This window comes from Ochotona princeps, chromosome 20 (genome assembly GCF_030435755.1).
Source record: "Ochotona princeps isolate mOchPri1 chromosome 20, mOchPri1.hap1, whole genome shotgun sequence".
Lineage (NCBI taxonomy): Eukaryota > Metazoa > Chordata > Mammalia > Lagomorpha > Ochotonidae > Ochotona > Ochotona princeps.
The window spans coordinates 29,474,609-29,499,529 of record NC_080851.1 but is presented as its reverse complement, the minus strand read 5'-3'; the positions used below and the strand labels follow the sequence as shown (position 1 = coordinate 29,499,529).

The 24,921-nt window shown below is 47.7% G+C and overlaps 1 protein-coding gene across 4 annotated transcripts in view; it reads left to right on the top strand.

Annotated features, from left to right (window-relative positions):
- STK31 (serine/threonine kinase 31) overlaps positions 1 to 24,921 on the top strand; it is a 162,871-nt gene that overhangs the window by 85,551 nt on the left and 52,399 nt on the right. Inside the window, exon 24 of one of the 4 annotated variants that reach the window (XM_058678194.1) lies at positions 21,523 to 21,658. The exons of 2 other annotated variants lie outside the window; for them this stretch is intronic. In XM_058678194.1, coding sequence (XP_058534177.1) covers positions 21,523 to 21,534 — 12 coding nt within the window. In that variant the 3' untranslated portion in view covers positions 21,535 to 21,658. Of the gene's footprint in view, positions 1 to 7,831; positions 7,908 to 21,522; positions 21,659 to 24,921 lie in introns of those variants that run through there. One more of the 4 variants, XM_058678193.1, reaches the window with a different exon arrangement.

Genomic DNA, 24,921 nt, shown 5'->3' with positions numbered 1-24,921 from the left:
TCAATGCACATGAGTGCAGCTTATGTAAACTTTCCAGTTCAGATGTCTAATTGTTAGCTGTTCTTTATTTTGTGATCACCATTCTTCCTGGCTTAGGTCTCTGTCTAGAATTCATGAGCTCTTTTAAGTAAACAAAGGAAAACCAATACAACAAGATTCATTGCTAATGGAAAACAGCAGGGGGTGGTGAGGAGATGAGTCCTTTTGATTTCTATTAACAACCTGCTTCTATTAAAATCCCCTGTTGAGATTAGGGCTATCTGGGAGAAACACAGGGAGGAAGCCTGAACTAGCCCAGGAGCATGCTGTCCAGCAGGTCTTCAGTGAGATACTTTTGTTGCTGTTGTTGTTGTTTTTGGAGCATTTCTGACTGCAGACACACGTTGGCAGAATTCACAACGGAAACCATAGTTCATGTCAAGGACAGCACTGTGTTGGCTTGGGTCTTTTTAAATGCTGAGAAGGTGTAGTGTTTAGCTATTTCTTTTCTCTGCCTTTATTGCTCTAGGCTTGGAGAAGTGTCTCCAATTCCCAAAGAACATTCCCTACCTAAGGGGAATCAGGTGTCGTCAGGGACCCTCTGCCCTGCTTGCCATTTCAAGACTGCTGCCTTTGTCTTCCCACCAACTCAGCTGTGCTCCCAGGGTTGCTGGGAGAACGCCGAGTACTGGCATCAGTGACCTGGCAGTTCAGGTTGGGAAGAGAGTGCAGGGACAGGCAGTGGGGGTAGTGCTATTTCCCTGATGGATGGGACGTTGTGAGTGTGAACACGATGGGTGGTGCTGGTATGTCAGTGCCTGGTGGGCAGAGGTGCCAGGGGAAGCCTCCAGTCAGTGCCTCTTGCTGAAGGGTGCTCCCAGCAGGAGCATCTCAGCTGGACAGGCCTGGAGACAAGGCTGAAGATCATTGAGTCTGACTCCTTCCATTCTAGGAGCAAAAAGCTGAAGTGCCTGGACCGAAGCCATGCAGGGCTGCCATTAGGACCCGCTACTCTGGCTCTGAGTTTCTTGCAAAGCCGTATTTCTGCCCCCCTCCCCCGGTAACCTTTTGTTTTCCAACTTACTTTAAATAAGCAAATCCTTTAAAAGAAACAACTTTTCTGGTAATTTCTATTTTACCTTCCATTGGGTACTAAAAAGTTGCAGCTTTTAGATACTGAACAAATTCTTACACTGAAGTCCTAACTTGCAACGCGATGACATGGGGGTTCCAGGAAGGTAGTTTAATTCAGATGAGGTCATAAGGATGGGATCCCCACAAGGTTATAAAAAGAGGACTGGTCAATCTCTCTCTCTTTCTCTCTCTCTCTCATGGGATGGCTGTTCTCAAATCAGATGAAAGCCCTCACTGGGGAACCAAATGAGCTGGCATCCTGAGTTTGGGACTACTGCTGCGTGAGCCTGAGCCTGAGCAGACAAAGGGAGTAGTCCATCAACCAGAGACGAATAAACACAGTAATCGGCCGGTGCAGCAGTGAGCCAAGCTAATCCTTCCCCTGCAGTGTTGGCACCCCATCTGGGTGCTAGCTCATGTCTTGGCTGCTCTACTTCTGATCCAGCTCCCTGCTTCTGAGCTGGGAAGGCAGTGGAGGATGACCCAAGCCTGTAGGCCTCTGCACCCATGTAGGAGACCCAGAAGGTGCTTCTGGTTCCTAGCTTTGGATCAGCTCAGCTCTGGCTATTGGGGCCATTTGGGGGAAAAAAAAACCCAAAACCAGAAACTGGAATTCCTCTCTGTCTGTCTCTCCTTCTTGCTCTGTAAAATTTGCCTTTCAAATAAATCTTTAACAAGCACAATTTTAAAGGTAAACAAAACTTAGCTGAAACTGGTCCTGATTTTTTCTTCCCAGAAAAACATAACTTCCATAAATTGTTGCAATCCACTCATCATTCATTTACTCTGACTTCTTGTTTGATCATCTGTCTGCTGAGCTTTTATTGAAGAGACTTGGCCTGGGTGTGGAGTCTGAAGGGAGAGGTGTCCCTGTCACCACATGACCGCTCTGAAGGGCTGGACTCATGGTTGTTCTGCTCATCATTTCACTCACGGGCTCTCCTGGGGACGCAGGGCAACCACAGACTCCTCGAAGGAGTGAATCTGTGGGATGATGGATCATGCAGCTTCACAGAGGGGGTGATTTTTAGTCAATATCCATCACTCCCGCAGACATTTACAGAAATAAACACAGAGGGGCCAGTACTGTGGTGCTTTTTGAAGATCCTGCTATGGAGACACAGAGCTTTCTGATTGCTTCCCAGAATGCTGCTGATCTTCTCTCAGCTGGGATTTTTTTGGGGGGTCTCAGTAGATCCTTCTCCCTGTTTATGAAGACATGCAGCTAAGGTTTTCTTTCCAGGTGATTCGTCATCAATGGGGGGAATATTAGAACTGGACTACAAGATAGGCTATTCTTGCTACACTTCTACACTTCTCATTTCTAATAATCTTCTCTTGCATCCAGCCTCCAGCATCCCCTGCTTCCTAGGAATAGAAATTGTCTATTTGTTGGCCTTTGTCATTTGCCTTCAATGAAACTCTTTTCCTCCATGATAACTGGCTCCTAGTGGTGAGATGACCACCCCCCACCCTCTGCCCTTTGACATAGGGAGGCTTGAAGAAAGGAATGGTTGAGGTCACTAGCTCTTCCTCTTCAGCTTCTAATAGTTCTGTGAATCACATGGGATTCGTTTTCATCAACCCACATGGGTTTTGAAAAGGACCTCAGAGAAATGGAGTCAGATTTGCAGGCTCCCATTGACGGCCTTCCACGTGGCATGGCGTCCAGCCCTGTTGGGTCTGAGCACGAGGACCATGGAGTCTCAGGGTTTGACCTCTAGCTGGAGGATTTATTCAGAATTCTCTCATGCATGGCTGGCATGTTTTAGGATGTTTGGGGAATTTGAGAAAAAAAGTGAAATGCTGCTGAACTTTAAAGGGAGCTAAATAAAGAAGCAAGCTGCCGGATGTGCCGTGTGCTGAGTAAGGCTGAGCTGCTCCTTTCCTGGAGGGTGCCAGGCTTGGAAAGCGACCAACTGGCAATTTATTTTCTCTGTATACAGTTTCCCCCGAAATCTTTGTCCATCAAGGCTGTCAAAAGCAGATGCAGTTAGGAAACCGGTGACTAACTTCATTTGCGGAGCGAAAGCGTCTTTCTTATCTCGGCCGCTGTGACTCAGCACAGCTGTTTCCTGTGGGAGTGAGAGAACGTGAGGGCAGAAGGTTTCGGCACGTGAAATACCTTACTCTAAGCTCATCAGATGAGAAAAGCATGTGTTCTGAAAAGCGACATCTCAGCTCTGTCTTCTCTAGCATGGTTTGGAAAACGGAGATGACCTTGTAGCCAATACTCAAATCACAGTCCGGACCCAATGTCTGTGGTTATTCGCATTCTGTGCCTGCGGGTTGCACGTGATCTTAACAGATAAACACATGATAACATGTCTAGGAAATGATCATAGGGAAGGATTTTGTCACTAAAATAACTTTAAATTTTTTTTAAAAAATATTTCTCTACTTTTTATTTGAAAGGTAGAGTTACAGAGACAGGGAGAGAAAGAGGGAGACCTTACATCTGTAGATTCCTTTCCCAAAGGGTCCCAATGGTTGGGACTTAGGGCCAGGCCAAAGCAGGAGGCAGAAACTCCATCCAGGTCTCTCATGTGGGTGCAGGAGTGCAAGCACTTGGGCCATCTCCTACTGCCTTTTCAGGCATGTGATCACGGAGCTGGTTAGAAGTGAGGCAGCCAGGACCAGATCGGCTCTCACATGGGATGCTGGTGTCACAAGTGATGACCTCACCTGCTGCATTGACTGCACTGGTCCTGGGCAAAGACCTTCTTTGGGTGTGGAAGTCCATACCTTCATATATGCAAAAATGAATATTTCAAGTACATAGTTTCAAAATACTATGGGAACTTTCTAGTAAAGGAGTTCACTAGATCAACTGTTTTGTAAAGTGAGTTTGCATTCATTTTTCCTCTTGATCGTGTGATGGTCGTCTCATGGCCTTGCTGACGGGAGAAAGACTGCTAATCCGATCAAAGATACGATGGCACCCTGTTTTCAGGGCACCTCAAGCAAGAAGAGTCTGGGAGCCCCAGATCACTCTTCTGACACAGTGATTCTCTTCACAGATGAGAAATTCAGTTCTAAGCAACATTAAGCTCCTCTGGGTGGTCCTTGTTGAGCCACAGACTTGCGGGTCAGAGGACAAAGGAATATGGAAGTATACTTGAACACGACCCAGGGACTTGGAATTTTGGAGGAGTGGTAAAGTTTGAAATCAACACTTGTATGTGTGAGTAAATTGAATCATGAAGCAAAAATAGTAGATGAGTTAGGGCTTTCAAAGAATTGACTGTTGACCCAAGGGGGAAAGTTGAGGGTGGACAGTGCAGGGCACGCTGTGGCCTCAGCATCCTTCCAGAGTGCGTGGGTTGAAAGTTAATGTCTGAGGCAGTAATCCTGAGAGCCAGGGCTTGTAGGAAGTGATGGTGTTGTGAGGGTCAGGTCCCCATGAATGGTACAGAAGAGACCAACAGTATATGCATTGCAGAAACTGAACCACCAGACAGCCACTTGTGGAAGGGACCCACCGGCTTCGGTCCCTTCAGAATGGCTAGGTCCTGGTTGTTCCCCCTGCCTCCATGTCTTGTGGAGCAGTTGTGTGAGCTGTTTTTAGCACTAGTAGGGACAAGTGAGTGGGGAAACAGAGGCAAAGACACAGTGGCTGGATTTTGGGCTTCCATACTTCCGGGAACTTCCCAAGTTTTTAGAGCCAACATTTCCTTATCTCCTTTTTTTATCCTCTACATTCTTCTCTTAACTGACTTCACTATCCCTTAGAAACCTGATTCCTTGCTATGTTACCAGCATGTCCTGCAGGAGAACTACTTTCTAAAAAGATTTATTTATTTACTTATTTTTATTGGAAAGTCAGATTTACAGAAAGAAGGAGATTCAGAGAGAAAGATCTTCCATCCACTGGTTCACTCCCCAAGTGGCCACAACAGCTAGAACTGAGCCAATCCGAAGTCAGGAGCCAGGAGCTTCTTTTGGATCTCCCATGTGGGTGCAGAGTTCCAAAGCTTTGGGCTGTCCTAGACTGCTTTCCCAAGCTGCAATCAGGGAGCTAGATGGCAAGTGGCACAACCAGGATATGAATCAATGCCCATATGGTGCATGCAAAGCAAGGACTTTAGTCACTAGGCTAACGCACCAAGGCCTGAGAGCTTGTTCTTTACCCACATTCAGGTCAGTTTCCACTTCACTTGTCTGCCCCCTCCCACCACCTGGGGACACATTAAAGGTGCTTCGTTGCATCTATCAGCACCTTGACCTTCCCAGCCATTGAAACTGTGAGAAATGAACGTCTGCCATTTAGAAATTACGCAGTCCAAGGCGTTTTGTCCTGTCAGCTCAAATGGACCAAGACAGCGCTATTAGAGCTACTTCTTTAACTTCTCTTCTCCAAGACTACTTCATTTCTATTGTGTTTGTGCCTTTCAGACCATATGTAGTCCAAAAATGAGAGTCGCAGCTGGAGGTGTTGTTACTAATAGAATGTATAGTCCGCCTTGGGTGTGTTGGAGCACAGCACCTTGTGGACCGACCTGTCAGGGTGTGAAGATTCTGTGAAGGTCAAGGGGGAGCAGGCAAGTGTCTGTTCTTTCTGCTTACACAGAGATGGGACCTGGATTTGTGTTGCAGACTTGATGAAACTCCTACTCTGTCTTGAAAAAACTTTTGGGGCTAGAAGGCAGTGGTTGGCATGAGAGTGAGCCATGGCCATTAAAAAGAAAAACTGCCAGCCCCTTTCTGTTTTCTTAGAGACAGGAGTCTGAGCTGACTTTTGTGAACAGATTGCTCTTTAAGCCACAAAAGCAACACTTCTGTCAGCAGTCTGGCTACAGAAAGATAAAGGAAAGGAGCTCTCTGGGAGCAGGAAGGTTGAATGCAGCTGGAAGCCGAGTTGCTTCTGTTTAAAGCAGATGTCTGCAGTAAGCTGGGACGGTTGTCTTTAACTGGGTGGAATAGCAGAAAGTTTCGTGTGGGAGGGGGATGTGAGGCAGGCACCCTTTTCCCCACCAGGAGAAGGGAGCCTTGCAGAAGGAGATTTGCCATGCAAGGGAGCTATTAGCAGGCTGCAGTCACCAGCTAGGGAGAGAGAGCAGAGGTCTTGCATGGCAGAGGGTTTGGGCTGATGGGGTGTGCTCAGTGGTTAGGGAGGCTTTGTGGAACTCACCTGCCAGGGAGATTGTGTCTGCTATTCCTGCCTGGGGGCGGGGTGGGGCAGCACTGACAGATGTGAATTCAGGTGACATGGACCAAGGAGAGAACAGGAAACCCAAGTCTATAAAGAGTGCACAGCATGGACGCTCCTGAGGCGTCGGTCTGGAGACAGGACCTTCTGCTCCAATCCTTCCTCTACTCCTAGACAAAGGAGATTTTTGTCTTCACCTTTAGCGCTTGTCTGCCCAAGGTCAGATTTCCTGTCTGGGTTAACATCTATTTCTTAATTTGCTCAAGACCCAGGTAGAAAAAGTGGAAAGTTATTGTTCTGGATTTCCCAAAACCTCACCCAAGACCTGCCTATGCCTTATTCTCAAGAATCATGGCAAGTGATGTTCCACCTTTATTTATGCATCTATAAGGCAGAGCTAAAATCAGTTAAGAATTTATAAAGTGCTAGCAAGGAATGATGAGAAGATGTTAATTGTTGGCTCTATCCATCCCCCTGGTAATACCAGGATCAGTGTTTGGCAGCACATTTTAGATCGCCCATGAATACCTTGCCATTGGTTTATTCTTGCCAGGGTAAGTTTAGCTGCTGGTGGAGCTGCTAAACGTAGTGTCCTTGTGGAAGGCATTTCAGCCAAGTCAGCCTCAGTGGACACTGATGTATTGAAAGTGAATTTGTAAATCTGAGGGAACTTGGTCCACTGTGGAAGAATCTTAGGTAAAGAGATGAATGAATAGCTCAGTAAGTTGGAGAAGTTGGCAGTTTGCTTTTGCATGTATATGTCTCTGTGTGAGTATATCATATATATGTATATATATATATACACACTTAAGTTCTGTAAAAAATTCATGGAAAATAGAATTAAAAGGCAAAGTTATTGTGATGCATGGCCCTTCCAATCCAATCATGACATGCGTGCATAGGTTTTCTTTTCACACTACACATTTTTTGTGAATGTTTTGATGACCTTTCATATACATTGGGTCAGGTTCTAGAAGACAATGGCTCTTCTTCAACAGCTGGAGGCTCATGGTTGGGGACAAGAGTGGTAGTGCAAAGGTATTCTGGATTCTTGATCTCTAGGAATTAACGAGCAGGCAAAGAATGAACTCAGAGCAGCTGGAGAGTTAGTGTACCGGCAGTGGCCTAGCATGCAGCCTAAATGGACTGTCCAGACAGTGAACACAGTTGGAATTCTGAGCAGGGGCTGCCATTGCTCAGTGGGCTGCTCATGGCCACACTGGCCCTCCTGCTGGGCCAAGCATGTGCCAGGCATGCGTTTGCACCTGGACTCTTTGCTGTTGTCATTCTCGTTGCCTGGACCGCTCGCTCTGGAGGGGCAATTCATTATGTGTGTGATTCCATCCCTCCAAAGCCCTCTTCTCCAGGACTGCTATTCTGTTCACAGTGACAACATTCCTACCCCCACCCCTGCCACCTCAATTCCTTGTCTTCTTTCTCTGCTGTGTTTATCTCTATAGCAGTTACCACTGACTGAATAGTTCATATTTTTCTCATTTATTTATTGCCTGCCTTCTTCAGTGGCATGCAGACGTATGAGGGCTGACTTTTTTGTCTATTTTGTTCCAGACTCTATTTCTAGTCCTAAGACTATATTCCTGGCATATAGCAAAGGGAAATTAAGGATCTGGGGCAAATCAAAGGAGAAAAGCATTAGAGGAAGTTCGGCTTGGCAGAGGAGCTGGCTGGATCTGGAAACAGAAATAGGGGAGAAGCTTTGGAGTGTCTAACTGCAGTGAAAGAGGCATCCAGGAGAACTGAGGAGGTCAGACACAGCCCCCAAGGAGGCACAAGGGTCTGCATCCAGCAGAGTGGCCAGGCAAGGCCGGTGACAAGAGGAGAGGCCGGGTATGGCCTTGGAGTCAAGTTGAAGATTTGGTGGCAGTTGAGCAGCCTTTGAAATTCACAGTGTTCCTTGGTTGAATATGGGCTGCTCTGTGGGCCAAACCCCAAAGCCTCTTAACTTCCCTGCTATTCGCGGCTCCTTAAACACGGCCTCTGCAGGGCCTGTCACTCTGATTTCTGGATCCAACCCCAGACCAGCCAAATTGGAGTCCCCAGACAGGGGCCTGTAGATTTACATTTTTAAAAGGCAGCAGTCACCTCTGTCCCACCCTTCTTTGCATGTTACCATTAGGCCTTTGGCACAGCTGTGAAGTAAACTGCTTGGGATGTCCACATCCCATAATTGGAGTGCCCGGATTCGCATCCTGATTCTACTTAAAATTCCAGCCTCCTGCTAATGAATACCCCAGGAGGCAACAGGTGATGGCACAAAGTAACTGGGTCCCTGCCAGCCATGTGGAAACTCCTGACTTGGGATTGTTTTAAGCATTCGGAGAGTGAGCCATGGATGAATGATCTCTTTCTCTGTTTCTCTGCCTTTCAAATCAATACAAACCATTAAAGGAAAAAAGGGCATAGAGCAGGCACTAAGAGACTGGCTGTGGGACCCCAGCAACCATCAGGAGCTGGAACAGGCAAAGGACATGTACTTGTCTGGAGACCCCAGGGAGAGGTGGCTCTATGGGCCCTGTGAATACCTGGATTTCTATCCTGGGGATCAGGTTCTAGACACCTGGTGCTCTGCCCTGAGTGAGGTTGGATTTCTGTTGGTTTTGGCTATGCAAATTCCTGGCAACCTGTTTTCAATAACCACAGGCAGTGAACACAGGCCATTTATTCACCCCAGGGAACAGGTGTAGGTGTTCTTACCCAGTGGCCTGGGAGATGGTCTCAGGGGCCACACCTTGAGGAAAAAAAGTTGAAGGAGGAAGCAGGGTGGTGGGAAAGGCACAGAATGCTTCCTGAGCTGAACCGGGTACACTGATGGAAGCTCCCCGTTTGTGTCCCTGTTTGTGTCTTATCTCACTGCTCCAAACAGTCACATTTCCATAGACAAAAGGGAGAGTGGCTGTCAAGCAGCTGCTCAGACAATTGAGATAAAAATTAATGAGATGATGGCCTCATTTCCCCCCTCCACAGTGGCAGTAAGACCTGGCTAAAAAATACTGCTGCATGTAAGGTGACTAAGGAATGGTCGCCTCTGCTGTGGCATCTGTGCCATGTCGTTATTTCCAGAGTGCCAGGACACTGGGTGTGCCTTGTCATCATTTCCAGAGTGCCAGGACAGTGTCTGTGTCTGCTGAGGAGCAATGTGGGCGCAGAGGCCTCGGTTCATGCTCAAACGCGAGCTGGGAACTCAGAAGACTGTTCCACCCATGGCACCTGCTGGGGCTGGGCGTATCTGGGACTGCGTTGGCAGTGAGGTGTGCCTTAGTGTCGGCCTTAAGTGGTTTGTAATTTGGTGTCTGTCTTTTGAGAGGGGACAGTTGACTTCTGGATATCATTTTGCTTGTTTGTCATTCTCTTCCAGAAACACTTGGGGTGCTATGTGATATTTTATCTTTTGCTAAAAACAAAACAAAACAAAACAAAATGATGGCAACATGTAACATTATAACATGGTACCTGCCATTTTAACCATTGAAGTATATGCTGCTGGGACATCTAGCAAGTTCCATTACTATGCTATCAACACTGCTACCCATTGCTAGAACTTTTTCATCATCCCAAGCAGAGACTTTGGTATCCGTGAAATAGAAACTCAACGTTCTCCTCTCTTCCCAGTCTGGTAGCCACTGTTGTACTTTCTGTCTCCGTGAATTTGCCTGTTCTGAGTAGTTGCCATGAGTGGAATTATACCCACCTTTTGTCACCATGTCTGGACTACTTGGCTTGGTGTGATGTTTGACCTATGCTGTAGCCTGTCACAGGATTCCCTTCCTTACATGTCTGAACAGACCATCGCGTGTCTTCTGCATCGCTTGGAGTTTACCCATTCATCTTGTGATGGGTATTTGGGTTATTTTCACCTTGGTGGCTGTTGTGAATGAACATTTATCATTTAAATGAATTTAAATGATCTTTCAAGAAAATGGATGGCACTCCAACGAGAGCAGGTGGGGAGTCATTACTCTAGGATCCAGGGCCTTCTTCATTGTTATCTGTGTTGCGCATGAAGTCTGAATGGATGGGCTTTGCCAACTATGAGCATTAGGAGGGAACAGACCTTACAGGGAGAGAGAGGCGAGTGGGTACACAGGGCTGTGCTGCTCAGGGCTGAGCCCAGGAGAGGCCTTGGCCGGCTTCATTGTGACAGGGCTGCCCTGAGAGGTGGGCACCCTCTCCTCGACCTCCTGTTTTCTGAGGTCCACTGGGGTCCTGAGTCTATATCCAGTGTCTCTTCTCATCTATGCTGCTGGGATCGGTGTGCATGGACCTAGCTCCGAAGGTGCCTTGGGGCTCCTTGTGTGCTCTTTGGGGTAGGGAGCCCCGGGGACTGGGGCGCAGAGCCCTGATTGCCAGCAGGAGGGAGGCGGGCTTCATGGGTTTCTAGTGATGCTGCCTGTATCTGAGATTGTTTCGGGTCTTTCAGGGACCTGAGCCTGGGGTGAGCTGGGTTCATTGGAGCCAATGAGTTGAAGTAGATGCTCAGCGGTGAAGGATGTGTTTATCCTGTGCCCTTTCTGCTGGTTTTCCCTCCTTCTGTCCATCTCTCTCTCTCTCTCTCTCTCTCTCTCACACACACACACACACACACACGCGCACACTTCACTGTCCAGACTCAACTCTCTTGGCAGATAACATGCATCAAGGACCCTAAGGCCAAGACTTTAAGATTCCTCCTGACAGTGTCAAAAAGCCGAACATCGTAAGTTTTCTTCACTGTGTGGCAGCTCATATAGAACCCCCCGGAAGTGCAGGACTGGAGTGCTCCCCTTGGGGTGAGACTTTCAGTGGAAATGCCATCTTGCGGTCTTCTGCTTTTTACTTATTGAATATTATGATTACTCGGCAAACCAAGCCTGTGACTCTGTGCATCCGTGTGAAAACTGATGATGAGACGGTCGGAGGGAGGGGCCCAGGGACAAGCAGGGGAGGGAGGGAAGTGTGATTATCTTCTTGAAACTACAGCTATGGAACACACGAAATCTCTTCATACTAATTAGAAAAAAAAAAGACTCTGGGGTTGGGAATGGGGACAGTTCCTCTGTCCTGGCCCCCAGCCTCCTGAAGGGCAGATTTCCACTCGACTGCGGAGTGGATGAAAAGCCTGACTTTCACCCCGCTCAGGCCCTAAGAGGATGAGTTGAGACGCGCCCCCCCCCCCCCCAAGACGTGGTAGGAGGGGACCATGTGGCCTGGCTCCTTGGCAGTTTGGGAAGAGGCCTGCCTTTCCATGCCACAGAATCCTCAGCATTTGAAACTGGGGGCACAGTCCCCCCAGCTTTGCTTACACAGCTTACGCAGCTGTCTTTTACTGTTAGATGATTGGCAAGCACAGACCGTCACCCACAGGGAGGAGAAAAAGGAGGATACGAGCACACTTGGGGCTGGTTGGGAGCGTGGTGCCAACTGGTCGGAGGGAAGGGGAGCTAAGCTGGGTGGGGTGGCTGGCTGCCATGACCCACTCTGATCTGTAGCCATCACTCTCTGGCATTCTCCCCACTTTTTTTCACCCCTTTTGTGTTATCTCTGTGAAGGACTGTCAGAGGTTTTGTGAATGAGGGGCAAATGATACCAGGCAGAAGAAAGAGCCTGTTGGAAGGCAGAGCCAGTGTGGGGTGAGCAGAGTGCCTGACAAATGCATGTTGATGTCTCAATCCATGGCTGGTGTGCCAGGGGCAGGTGGCTGATCGCCAGCCGTGTTCCAGCTGCCACCAGAGCCTTGGGCACTGGGACAAAGTGGGACACACATGTGCATCACAATCCCCCAGTTCCACCGGCAGGATCCTAGGTCACCTATAATATGACTTTATTTTAACGCCTTCTGTCTCCAAATACCGTGGATTCCGAGGTATAGGAGGCAAGGACTTTCAGACACAGCTCTTGGAAGTACCTGATTCAGCCCATCACAGTCGTGCCCCTGAGTTTGACTCGGGCTGAGGATCAGACTCATATTCTTGAGGCCAAAAACACACAAGGTCAGTCCTAAGTCAGCCTGAGCCGGAAAGAATTCCCTGATGGGGCTGGGAGCAGGTGGCTAGAACCAGAGGCAGGAGCTCTGTCTGGGGAAGACCCTTTCATCCTCCTCTTTGAAAGGAGAGACAGCACTCTAAATCAAATACCGGTTTTGTACGTGTCTTGAAACTATTTAATTTAACACTATGCTTTGTAGTCAGCCTGGGTCCCAGGTGTGGTGGTGGCAAAGCCTCACATTGCCAGGGGCTCCATCTCACACTGAGCACCTGCCTCTGGCAACACACACTTCCTTGGCAGCCAAGCTGTCTGTCAGACGCTCCCTAGGCATCCCCTCACCCCACCCTAGCACATGTATCTTAATTACAGCACAGGGCTCCCAGACAGGTACCTGAGTTCTGGCAGCCGATCCCACAAGATGCGTCTCTGGGGGAAAAAGTTGTGTGTAATCTGTTGTGCTGACCTTGACGACTTCCACTCTGAAAAAGAAAAACAGAATAAATGATATGTGATTCTTCTAGAATTTACTGCCTGAGCCTCATCACCTTCTGCTTTTCCTGGTAATTTTGCTTGACAGCTAAAACCTGGGATGAGGGTTGGGGGTAGGGGTGGGGCAGACGGCGATTGCCTAGAAATTCTTGCACATTCTGTCTTGTTGCTGGCCAGGGTGTGATTCAGGGAGAGGAGGCGTGGTGATTGTCCTGGATGTTCATGGGGTGTCATTACCATTCCTTCCAGGGCTCCAGTCAATCTAGCAGCAGGGAAAAGTGATACTTAATTGGATTTTTTTCTTTCAATCTTAACGGGTGACATTCTTTTTTAGAAGCTCTGTGTGCAGTCCAGAGTTGAACCCCACTCAACTCCACTGTTGCATCTACCTATTAACTTCACAGGCAGCTAAACAGAAAAAATATTAAAACCGCATGGCTGACTGTGCTCCAAATGGCTAAAGCCAGATGCAGCGATCTTAAAATCATTTTTCTTTCAGAGCATCATGGGTTTATCGGTGATAAACAATGATACAGAATTTCCCTCTTGCCCAGGGCCTTCTCTCTCTCTACCCTCATTCCCTGGGACAAAGCTCATAGTTGCTAATTGGAGAGTGGAAGGCCTTTGTAAGGAGTGAATGTCAAAAGGATACAGAGAGGTCCGGGCGAGACAGGGAAGAGAGAAAGAGCAACATTCCTGACCCAGCAGTGGTGATCACAAATCAATGGATACTATGACCCAACCTAATCCTACCCACCACACACTTGGCCCTCATCATACCAGTGGGAACTGCAGCCCAGTGGGAACTATCCTCCATAACTCCCACCCATAAGGCCCACCCTCAGCCCTAGTTCCTGTGCAAGCTGATTTATGCAGAAGACTGGTTCAATCTGTCCCATATCCTATTTGGCTCTTGTATGTATCAATAGACCTTGGATCCTAGCTCAGCCCAATTGATCCCACTATCCAGCCCACATTCATGCTGGTGGGTGCCACTGCCTGTCTAGCCAGAGAGGCACCCAGCCCTGGCTCTCATGCTCACCAGTGGGAGTTGTAGCCCATCAGAGGAGTGCCCACAATTTCCCTACTAGGCCCACTCCCAGCCCTGGATCTTGGCACTTTCCATGTTGTTCTACAGTCTAACTTGCCAGGATTTCTCTCAATTCCTAGTACCTGTTAACTGATGCTGTGGCAAAGCCAAATCACCCTGAGCTTGTTCTGGCTTATGCATGCCCCACTGAATTCAGTCACTTAAGCAAGCTTGGCTCTCCACCTAACTTATCAGCTTACATGCAGGCCAATGGTCTTTGTAGCCCTGCCCTGTCCGGTCTGCCCCCAGCCCTAGCTCTCATCTCTCATGCTTACCAGTAGTCCAGCAGGGAAATCTCCACAACTCCCCTACTGGACTCAACCCCCATCCTGAGTCTTATGTGTACTAGTGGGAGCTGTGATCCAGACTGGCATGGCTCATCTCACCTCGATAAATCACCGGTGGGTATTTCAGCCTGGCTCGGCCCAGCCAGCCCCCATTCCTGGCCCTAATGTGAACTGGCTGGTGTTGTGGCCCAACTTGGCCTGTCCCGAACCCCATCCTGGTTCTCACATCTGCCAGTGGGTGTTGTAAACTGGCCCAGCCTGGCCTACCGCTAGACCTGACCCACACATATGCTGACAGGTACTGTAACCTGGCTTGGTCTGGGATGTTCCCAGCCTTGGTTCTTGCACTCGGCAAGCAGGGACTACATCCTGACAGAGGATTTCCCAAGCAGCTCCCAGGGGCAGGTCTCACACACACCAGTGAGTTCTTGGCCCAGTGCGACTTGCCTACTTCCTGTGCTGGTAGGTACAGTGGTCTTATCCAACCACAGTACACACATTCTGGTTCTTATTGCTGGGTGCCACAGCCTAACCCTGCTTGGTTCACCCTAAGACCCAGCTCTCAACGTGGTTCAGTGGGTGCTAGAGCCTAGCCCAGTCTGGTATACCCCAGACCCAGTTCACACCCCATGCTGAGGGATACTACAGCCATGTCCAATCCAGATCACCAAACCCATTCTAGCTCTCATGCTCACCAGTGGGAACTGCAGCCCAGCAGGGGCATGCCCTTAGCTCCCTAACCAGGTTCTCTCCCAGTGCAGGTCTTGCGCATGCCTGTGGTTGCTCTGACCCAGCTCAGCATAACCTGTCACCCAACTTGGGCTTGACATCAGATGCTGCAGTCTGGCCTAGCCTGGCCTGGCTCTAGTCCCAACTCTCGCGATATCTACAGAAGACTAACTTTTAAGCTGATAATAGTGGCTCCCCATTCTGCTGAAGTATGACAGAGACCTCACGTACACATCTTTAGGCTGATGAAAGCTAATACTGCCATGCTCTTCTTAAATTAGAATCAACAGGATCAATCCCTTAAAAGGAAAAAACACTGTTGCCCATATTTACCACTTGAGTGTTGGTAAGTTCCATGGCCATGCCTAGCTCAGCACATTACCACCCTCAGGCCTTGAGCAAAGCAGCTAGTATGGCAGTTCCACTGGGGTGAGCCCAAAATTCCCCACAGAATCAGTCGCAGTACCTGTATGCTTAGTGTCATGGCGCATCCTAACATGGTTACTCCCTGCCCTGACTCTCACTGGTGGGTACTGTGCTTGAGTTCCTGCCAGGCAGGCCCACCAGCCATGGCTTTTGTGTGCACCATTAGGTGGTGCTCGATACCAACAATCCCAGTCTCGCACAGGGATGGGTGCATTGGTTTAGCCCCAAACTGTCCCTTGGTTTCTCTTTTCTAAATCACCCCATCTCAGCACCCTTGTTTACTTGAAATTGAGATTCTGAATGTGGGGAGATCTTTGCTTCCCTTGGTTTATGGTGCCTGCTCAGGGTCTAGGTCTTTTGAAACACAATTTCTAGAGATTTTTGCCAAGATGAGTTCTGGGTGATGAAGGGCCCCATTGGGGATTCCTAATGATGGAATTAGTCTTTTCCATGAAATTGAGCTGGACAAGAACAATTAGAAAGACAGAGAAAACTGTTCACAAAGCACCACGAATAGCCAAAAAGGAAGTGTCGGCAGTTTATGGCACACCTTGGCCTGAGAACAGATTGGTTGTGTGTGACCCAAGATAGCTTCTCTGGTGTGTTGCAGGGAGGTGGGGGAGACTCATAATGCTTTTATGATCTTCTTGTCTTCCTTTCTTCTCTCCTTGCTCCCCACCCTCCCTTTCTATTCCTGCAAACTCATCTAACCCACTTATTTTAAGATCCATAGTGTTTCAATGAATCAAGAGACTTAAAGTTTTTTTTTTTCTAAAGCACGTGTCTACTAAGACCCTAGTGGCTAAGCACTGAGCAAAATCACTTTCCCAAATGGACTTCTGAGATGTATGGGGCATTCAGGAAAGGTGTGGCCCCCAGGGTTCTTGTCAAACAACCAACTCCTTGGCTTGTCATTCGAATTTCTCACATTATTTGAAATGAATTAGATCCTCAGAAAGAGAGACCATAGGGTTGGGCAATTTCGTCATTGAGAGAGCAGACTAGCTATAGAGAAAAACTGGAATGCATTAATCAGAAGTAAGTCAATTAATTACCTTGCTCGCTCACTCCTTCCTCCCTGGGGTCAGTGCCAGCTACAGCAGGCCCCTAGTTATTTAAGGAATTTGACACCAAAAAAATGCCCCTTAGTAGAGCCAATTACTGGAAATAAATTACTCTTCCAGATGACAATATGCTATCTGTTGCAATTGTAGGGAGAGGTGTCTTTTTGTTTCAGAATAGCCCCCACATGTACATGGGCTATTCTTACCATCTGAGGAAGCCGAGATTTTCGTTCTTGCTTTGGGTCTTTGTAGATAAAGACACTGCTGGCTTAGAGGAGGCCGTGGGGGTCTGCTGTGCTAAGTGCCATGTTGACATTTGAGAAGGCTTCCGGGAGGAGTGACACAAGCTCCCGGCAGCCTTCCAGAGAGGTGAGGATGGCAGGCACATGACAGCAGTCACACTCTGAGCCCTGACTTGTGTGAGGAGGAGGGGATGGGTCATCAAGCTCCGTAGCATCAACTCTGATGGTAGAGGACTGTGAAAGCATCCAGCTGTTCTCCAAAAGGGAGGACTCTAAGGGCTCCGGGGAGGAAGGAGAGGAGGCATTCAGTACTGGAAGCCCAAAGCTCATTGTACTGTGTAAAACCTGCACGGGAGAGGCCCAGGTCTTTCGCTGCGCTTTCTTGGGTTTAGGCAGTGGAATGGCAGCTGGACATGTGGTCTTGGCTTGTCTTCTGTTCATAGCCTCTTCGTAGAAAATGAAGTTAGATGTGAGCTGGGCCATGGAATAGTGGAGAAGGCCCAGAATGTTTCAACAGAAAATCAGGGTAGCTAGGGAGGTTTCCCTTGAGTCCTCCGGAAGAAACTGGGAAAGTAAGTAGAAGAAAGCATTTGGGGATTTGATAATAACACACACACACACTGTGAGGCTTGAGAACTTGACAGACACAAATTGCCATGAGAAGAAGTGAGTGGAGTGTCAGCCTGGTCTCGAGCCTGCAGTTCGCTAGGACTCCCTGAGTAGAGAAGGTTGTTTGTACGTGGAGTTGGGACTGGGACTCTACATAACTGGCTTAACTTCTGTGATGGTTGACTTTATGCATCAACCTGTCTGGGTGAGGGGGTGCTCTGATATTGGGTCCAGCATTCTTTTGGGTCTGGCACTGAGGGTGTTTTGGGCTGGTATTAGCCTCTGATGACTTGACCAGAGTAGGTGGCCCCTTTTTATGAGGGTGGCCCTTCTCTAACCTGCTGTTGGCCTCAAACAAACAAAGGCTGCTGTCCTAGACCTGGCATGATAGCTTAATGGCTAAATCTTCACCTTACAAGTTCAAGGATCCCATATGGTCACTGGTTCGTGTCCTGCCAGCTCCATTTCCCATTCAGCTCCCTGCTGGCCTGCGAAAGCAGCAGAGGTGGCCCAGATTCTTGGAACCCTGTACCCACATTGGAACCCTGAAGAAGGCTTCTGCCTCCTGGTTTTAGATTGGCTCATCTCTGGCTGTTGCCGTCATTTGGGGAATGGAGTAGCAGATGGAAGATTTTTCTCCCTGTCTCCTTCTGTCTGTAAAATCTGGTCTGCCTTTCCAATAAAAATAAATAAATCTTTAAAGAAAAAAAAAGAAGAAAAGAAAAGGCTGCTGTCCTTCCAAGTAAGAGAGGGTACCGCGTGCCTGATCTTCCTGAGCCAGGACAACTGACTTTTCTTGTCTCTGGACTTGGATGGAAATGTTGGTGTTTGTGGGTCTGATATATACTGGCTTTTGGGTTGCAACTCCAGCATCAGCTTTCTCTTGAGTTTGCAGCTGGCTGCAGTTCCCCACCTCTGTAGTTACGTAGCAAATTCTTTATTACAACTCTCTCTCTCGATGTTTGTGTACATAAGGCCTTTTGGTTGTGTTTCTCTGGAGAGCTCTGATCCAGCCTGCCATTTGCAGGTGGTGCAGCTGAAGAATTAGCTGAAGCAAGTAGCATGAGGGTTCAGAGGGAGTTCCGTGTGCTCCCTGGCTGTCTCTAGGGTTAGAATCCACATACTGTGATACCTGGAGGTGGGAACTTGTTGCAGCAGTAAAGACATTTGAGTTGCCTGCATCTGTAGCTCCCTTCTCTGTTTCCAACTTCCTGCTAATGTACCTTCCTACCCCTGGAAGGCAGTGGTGGTGGCTGAATTTCCCACGTGGGAGACCCAGAGCAAGCTCCTGGCTCCTGGCTCCAGCCCCCAATGTTGCAGCCATTTAGAGACTGACCTAGGAGAGGAGTTTCTTTTTCTCTCCCTTTCAAATAAGCAAAGCAATTTTTAAAATATCAAAAGATTCCACATATATTAAATGTAAATATCGGCTCAAAAGAGAAACTAACATGAACTAACTCTAGTAAGAAAAGTTGAGACTGAATTTAGTCTACAAGAAGAAAGGCACCATTTGGAGATATTCTAATAAACACAAGATCCTGCATCCAACTATGCCACATACATTCATAAGCTCTTAACAATTGCCAGAGACATACACAAGACACAAAGCAGTTTTTGATTTGGATGATTCCACATACATAATGAAACCTTGCCTAATTGTGATAGATTAACCTCTGTCAGATTGATGTTTTTGTGTAAGGGTAGCAAAGACATCTGGCCTTTTCTTTATTGGAAATAACTGATTAGTAGTCAAGAATTACTGCCAAGGCCCTGGAGTTTATGGCTGGATTATATTTTAATGCCAAGGATAAAAACAACAGTCACAAAAGCACCCATGTGTTTGTTTCTAGCTTTGAGTGATTCCTGAGGATTTCATAAAAGATTTGATGAAAGATTTCAAATGGCTTTACTGAAAGTAGTGTCTGTGTGCCTCTGCTGACATGAGACTTCCACCTGAATGAGTTTGTTTTTCCATTTGTGTGTGTGTGTGTGTGTGTGTGTGTGTGTGTGTGTGAGAGAGAGAGAGAGAGAGAGAGAGAGAGAAAGAGAGAGAGAGAAAGACTCCTTTATCTTTTAATTCACTCCTCCGAATCCCCTTCATGGCTGAAGCTGGACTGTCCAGAAACTGGGAAGCAGAAACTCACTCTAGATCTCCCATGTAGATAGCAGAAACTTGAGCCTTCACTGGCTGCCTCCTCAAGTGTGCACTAGCAGGTAGCTAGAATTGGGAGTGGAGACAGGACTTGAGCTCAGATGTTCCATTATGGGATAGTAATGTCTTAACAAGGATCTTTTTTTTTTTTCCAAGAACTGTTTTTCAAGATTTATTTTTATTGGAAAGTTAGATATACAGAGAGGAGGAGAGACAGAGAGCGAGATCTTCTGTCCACTGATTCACTCCCCAAGCGACTACAATGGCTGGAGCTGCACTGCTTTAAAGCCAGGAGCCCAGAGACTCCTCTGGGTCTCTCATGCAGGTGCAGGGTCCCAAGGCTTTGGGCCATCCTCAACTGCCTCCCCAGGCTACAAGCAGGGAGCTGGATGGGAAGCGGGGTCATTGGGATTAGAGCCAGCACCTTTATGGGATCCTGGTGCATGCAAGGTGAGGACTTTAGCCACCAGGCTACTGCACCAGGTCTTTAACAAGAATCTTAACCACACCTTGCCTGCCTCTGGAATGTAGTTTATTATTATTTTTTTAATTGTTGCAATTTGAATAATTTTGACTTTTTACCATATACCCAGTAAAATCTGTGAAAACATGTGGCTGATATGGATTATTTAATTTAGTGGGTATCTATATTTCTATGTAGAGCAGAGCCTCATTCTGGTTTTTAAGAGATGCACATGTTCAGCAATTGCTCTAAAAATTCAGGCTGAGAATTGAGCACATTACATTATCTAGGAGGTATCCATATCATTGTAGGCCTGGGTTAGACAACTCCAGCTGTGCTGTCTCTGATGATCTCCTGTATGACTGTGTGGGAGGGCTCACTCCCCAGCGGAGAAAGCTGAGCAAGAAGGAGCAGTGCTTCTGAACGGTCTCAGGAGTCTGTTGTGCCAGTGGGGCTTGCCAAGGGCCACCTGCTCGTGCTTTTCCCAGTGGGCAAAGTCCCTCTTGGCTGTGGAGAGAACAGTAGATGCCATGTGTTTATAAGGCCATGGTTTTCCTTGCGCTGCAGCATTGGGCCAAAAACAGGGGGTATGACCCACAAACAGCTCTTTCTTGCTTTCTTCAATGTGTATTTTCTTTTTCTACTAAAATCAGGCACTGTGGCTGCCTCACTTTGCTTGCCCAGCTCTTGAAAGGTTGATTGGTGCATGAATAGCTCCTCCCATTAGTGTCTCCATTGAGACTGCTGTGGGAGATCTTGTGTCTGCACTCTCTCATTCGTCCTGGCTTATTGCATTTAGTGTGATGTGTTGTCACATTTTGCAAGTGAGTCAAGCAAAGGGAGGGAAAGGGTGAGACAACTGGGAGGTTTGTAAGGAATTGGTCACAGCCCTGAACCGTGACGGTCGACAATGTACAATAAACTGCTAATAAAATTATCGTCAGCAGATCTGATTGGCAGGAAACGTAAATGAAGAAATGAGAAGCAGGGCCCAGTGTGATAGCGTAGTGGTTAAGGTCCTCACCTTGCACACGCCAGGATCTCATATGGGCACCAGTTCTAATCCCGGCGGCCCTGCTTCCCATCCAGCTCCCTGCTAGTGGCCTGGGAGAGCAGTCGAGGACAGCCCAAAGCCTTGGGACCCTGCACCCGCTTGAGAGACTTGGAAGAGGATCTGGGCTCCTGGCTTTGGATCGACACAGCACCGGCCATTGTGGTTACTTGGGGAGTGAACCATCAGAAGGAAGATCTTCCTCTCTGTATATCTGCCTTTCCACTAAAAATAAATAAATCTTAAAAAAGGAGAAATGAGAAGCAGTACATAACAAATAAATGTTGAGGACATTCTTACTCCTGCAGCTGTCTGGATAACTAGATGTTTAGTCATTCAGTTAGTTCAGAGCCTGTACTTAGGAGAGAATTGCTACAAAGGTTTTCATTTGTAGGTGCCTGCCATCTGTCGAGCTATCTCTCCCTTTGCTGTCATTTCCAATTCAGAGTGCCTCATTCATCTTGACTTGTCCTTGGGGGATGAGTGGCTTGCCAGGCCAGCCTTCAGTTTACAGAAGGTTATGTTCATAGGTTACAACCTCCAGCCATCCATTACCCGGAATGTCAGCTGCAGGATGCCTGGACAGATGGTCTAAGGTTAGAATGGTGGCTTTGAGAATGGGCTTCGATATCTCCACCCATCGAGTGCTGTGTGGCTTGTTCTTGTGTCTTCTCAGAGTGAAGTTTAGCTGTTTGCGATTTTCAGTACTGCAATCCAACTATGCTGAACCTCCTCTCCATCAGTGGGTATCCTTGCTCTGCAAAGGAGACAGCTGTTCTCAAGGAGACTGGAAGGAGCAGTGCCTGAGCAGAAGCCACACAGAGGTCTGCGGCTGGTGATCAGAGCTGGTGCTGTGTCTCATGGGTGGTGAGGGGAAGCGCTGTGCAGGATGACAGACCTGGCAGGATGACAGGCTTGGGGCAGCAGCATTCCTTTGGGCTGCATTTCTGTGTAGTTTTCATTTTATTTATTTATTTATTTTGTAGCTAGCAGGACTCATTTTTTCCTCCAGACTCATAAAAGTGTATGCCCATGCCTATGGCCTTTAAGGTGTTCTTGGAGAGAGAGAGAGAAAGTATGAGGTTGAAATTGCTCAGTGGATGCATAACTATTTTTATGGGCCGCATAGACAGTGTTCAGTTATAGGAGTCAGGCAGCATCCTGGAGTGACGTTCTCAGACACGAGTTTTGTAGGAAGAACTCACGTCTCTAAACAATAGCACAGCTCCTCAGTGTCCTCCCTTTTTTTTTTTTTTTTTTTTTAAAGATTTTATTGTTATTGGAAAGCCGGGTATACAGAGAGGAGGAGAGACAGAGAGGAAGATCTTCCATCCGATGTTTCACTCCCCAAGTGAGCCGCAATGGGCCGGTACGCGCCGATCCGATGCCAGGAACCTGAAACCTCTTCCAGGTCTCCCACGCGGGTGCAGGGTCCCAAAAGACTGCTTCCCCAGGCCACAAGCAGGGAGCTGGATGGGAAGTGGAGCTGCCGGGATTAGAACCGGCGCCCATATGGGATCCCGGGGCGTTCAAGGCGAGGACTTTAGCCGCTAGGCCATGCCGCCGGGCCCAGTGTCCTCCCTTTTGATTCCATTACTTCTCAAACACATCAGCTTTATCGTCCCACATGTCTCCCCGAGAGACAGGAGGAAGGGGGCGGTTGATTTCCTTTGCTTTCAGGAGACCACACAGACAGGGGACTACAAGTGCCATGCAATAGCATTGGTGCCCTTGGTCACAATTTCGCAGATCGGTTTTTGCTCCCCAGCTCAGTTGGTCAGATGGCGCTTGCTTCATTGCATTGTTGTGGGAGTGAAACGAGCTTGCCCATGTAAAGCACTCAGTGTACGGTCACGGAAGCATTTAAGGTGAGTTCAATAATTAGTGATTTTTAAAAATGAGTTTTACACTAAATGTTAGCCTTTTAAGGTTAAATGCATCTTATACTAAACAAAGATTGAGTGCACTCTGCCCCCTGCTTCTGAGCTCTTAGCCAATCAGCACCAGATGTCTGTTCTGCCCACAGGTGCAATGAGCAAAGATGGAGCTGGGCTGCATCAGCTCTGCACCGACAGCAGCCTTGAGAAAGTCGAGCCAAAAGGCTCTTGATGCTTTGGGGGACAGAAGCACAGAGGAGGCCACACTGTTGAGGGCAGGCAGATTTATCCTAAAAGAGATGGTCTGTCACCAGGTAAATCTTTCAGGCACTGGGTACAGTGTTTGGTTCTCAAGGAAATGAAGAACTAATCAGAGGGATGAGCCCTGTACAACTGGATAAAACAAACAAAACAAACAAACAAAACCTATTATGGCTGAATGTGAAACCCACAAATGAGTGTGAGCTGAGAGGTGAAGCAACAGAACACAGTCTCTGGCCGAGGTTGCCCATGGGCCTTCCCAGTCTTGGATTCAGGACTGGTTTCAGATGGAGGGGAGGGAAAAATAGAGCTCCTCCAGGCAGGAGTGCGCATACAGCAGCGTGAGCAGCCTAGGTCTGTGATAGTCATGGGACCAGGTGAAAAATAAGCACACAGATGTAATCTGAACTTGAAGAACATGGAAGTATGCATGAGGGTGAGGAGTCTGTCCAGTGCCCCTACGGAAACCATGAAAAGGTTTCTAGACATAGGAGTGGCTGAAGGATGTGCACAACAGCTTAGAAGAGGTAGATCATTTAGTGAGTGACTGTGTTCATCTAGGGATGCTTTGACACAGGGTGAAATATGTGCAAGCACATGTGTACACACACACAGTTACACATTCACACACACACATGAAGGATGACATTAGCAGCCTGCAAGTGTGTTCCTAGGAGAACTTTCGATGTCATTTACTTTGGGGCACTCGGGGCAAAGCTGAAATTTAGTATCAGGATGGGGTTGATGTTGTGGAGTAGTGGTCAGTTAAACTACTACTTGTAGTTTTTACCTCTCTTCTGGGCAGCAATTTGAGACCTGGCTGCTCCACTTCCAATCCAGCTCCTTGCTAATGTGCCTGGCAAAGCAGTGGAGGATGGCTCAGGCCCTTGCATCCACATGGGAGACCTAGAGGAAGCTCTTTGTTCCTGGCTTCAACCTGAGACAGTCCAAGCCTGCTGAAATCTTGGCCACACCTTCAAGTGTTTGGCACAAGCATTGCCACCCATTTCCTAACTGGTTAAGAGACTACCAATGGGGAACCTTTTACCTATAGGTTCCATCCAACAAGGAGGGGTCAGGCAAGGCTTAAAACCCAAGACCCTTCCTCAAACCTTTGTTGTCTCTCCCTCTCTTCTCTCAAGAGGCACCCCACCTCCTGACTTTCTCTCAGGAGGTACTTGACCCGTCCCTCTTCTTTCCTGCCTTCCTGGTCCCTTTGCAAATAAACTTTTCTATCTGCAATCTGTTCCTGGCTTTTTATTTCTATGTTAAGCTGAAGAAAAAACCCACTGAGCATTGCTGGTAACAGGCCTGGCCAGCCTTGGCCTTTGGTAGCCATTTGGGTAGCAAATCAGAAGATGGATAACCTCCCTCTGTCTTCTTTCCCTCTGTGTCTATTGCACTGTAACTTTGCCACTAAAATAGATTGAAAGAACAAAATCTAGTGTCTTAAGGTAGAAAATGAAGTCTTACAGAAAAACAAGTCTATTAATAAAACAGCAGTGCTTTCGAGATTGTTCTTGGAAAAATGGAGCCTCAGCCACTGAATGTTCCCTATAACAATGCAGTGGGACTAGAGTGAGATGGATAGAACTTCATAAACAGGATTGTGTAAGTCACATCCTCTCCAGGTAGGGCTGGCACAGGAACTAGGAAAAATGAGGATGGGGTTGTGGGGCTGGCTCCATCTGCCCGATGCCAACCACACCTCTGGGTAGTTCTTAGTCGGGTGTTCTATACATGAAAAGTAGTTCCTCAAAAGCTGCTGGAAGAACACTTGATTTTAAAGTCAGTGAAAGAATTTATCAAAGAGTTTGCTTTGTGTGTGTGACAGATAACGATGCATTCTCTCTGTAGCCCACAAAGTCCAGCTCCACTGTCTGTTTAACGAAACAAATTCCTGAGGAAGATCCAAAAAAACAACTAAAATATTTTAC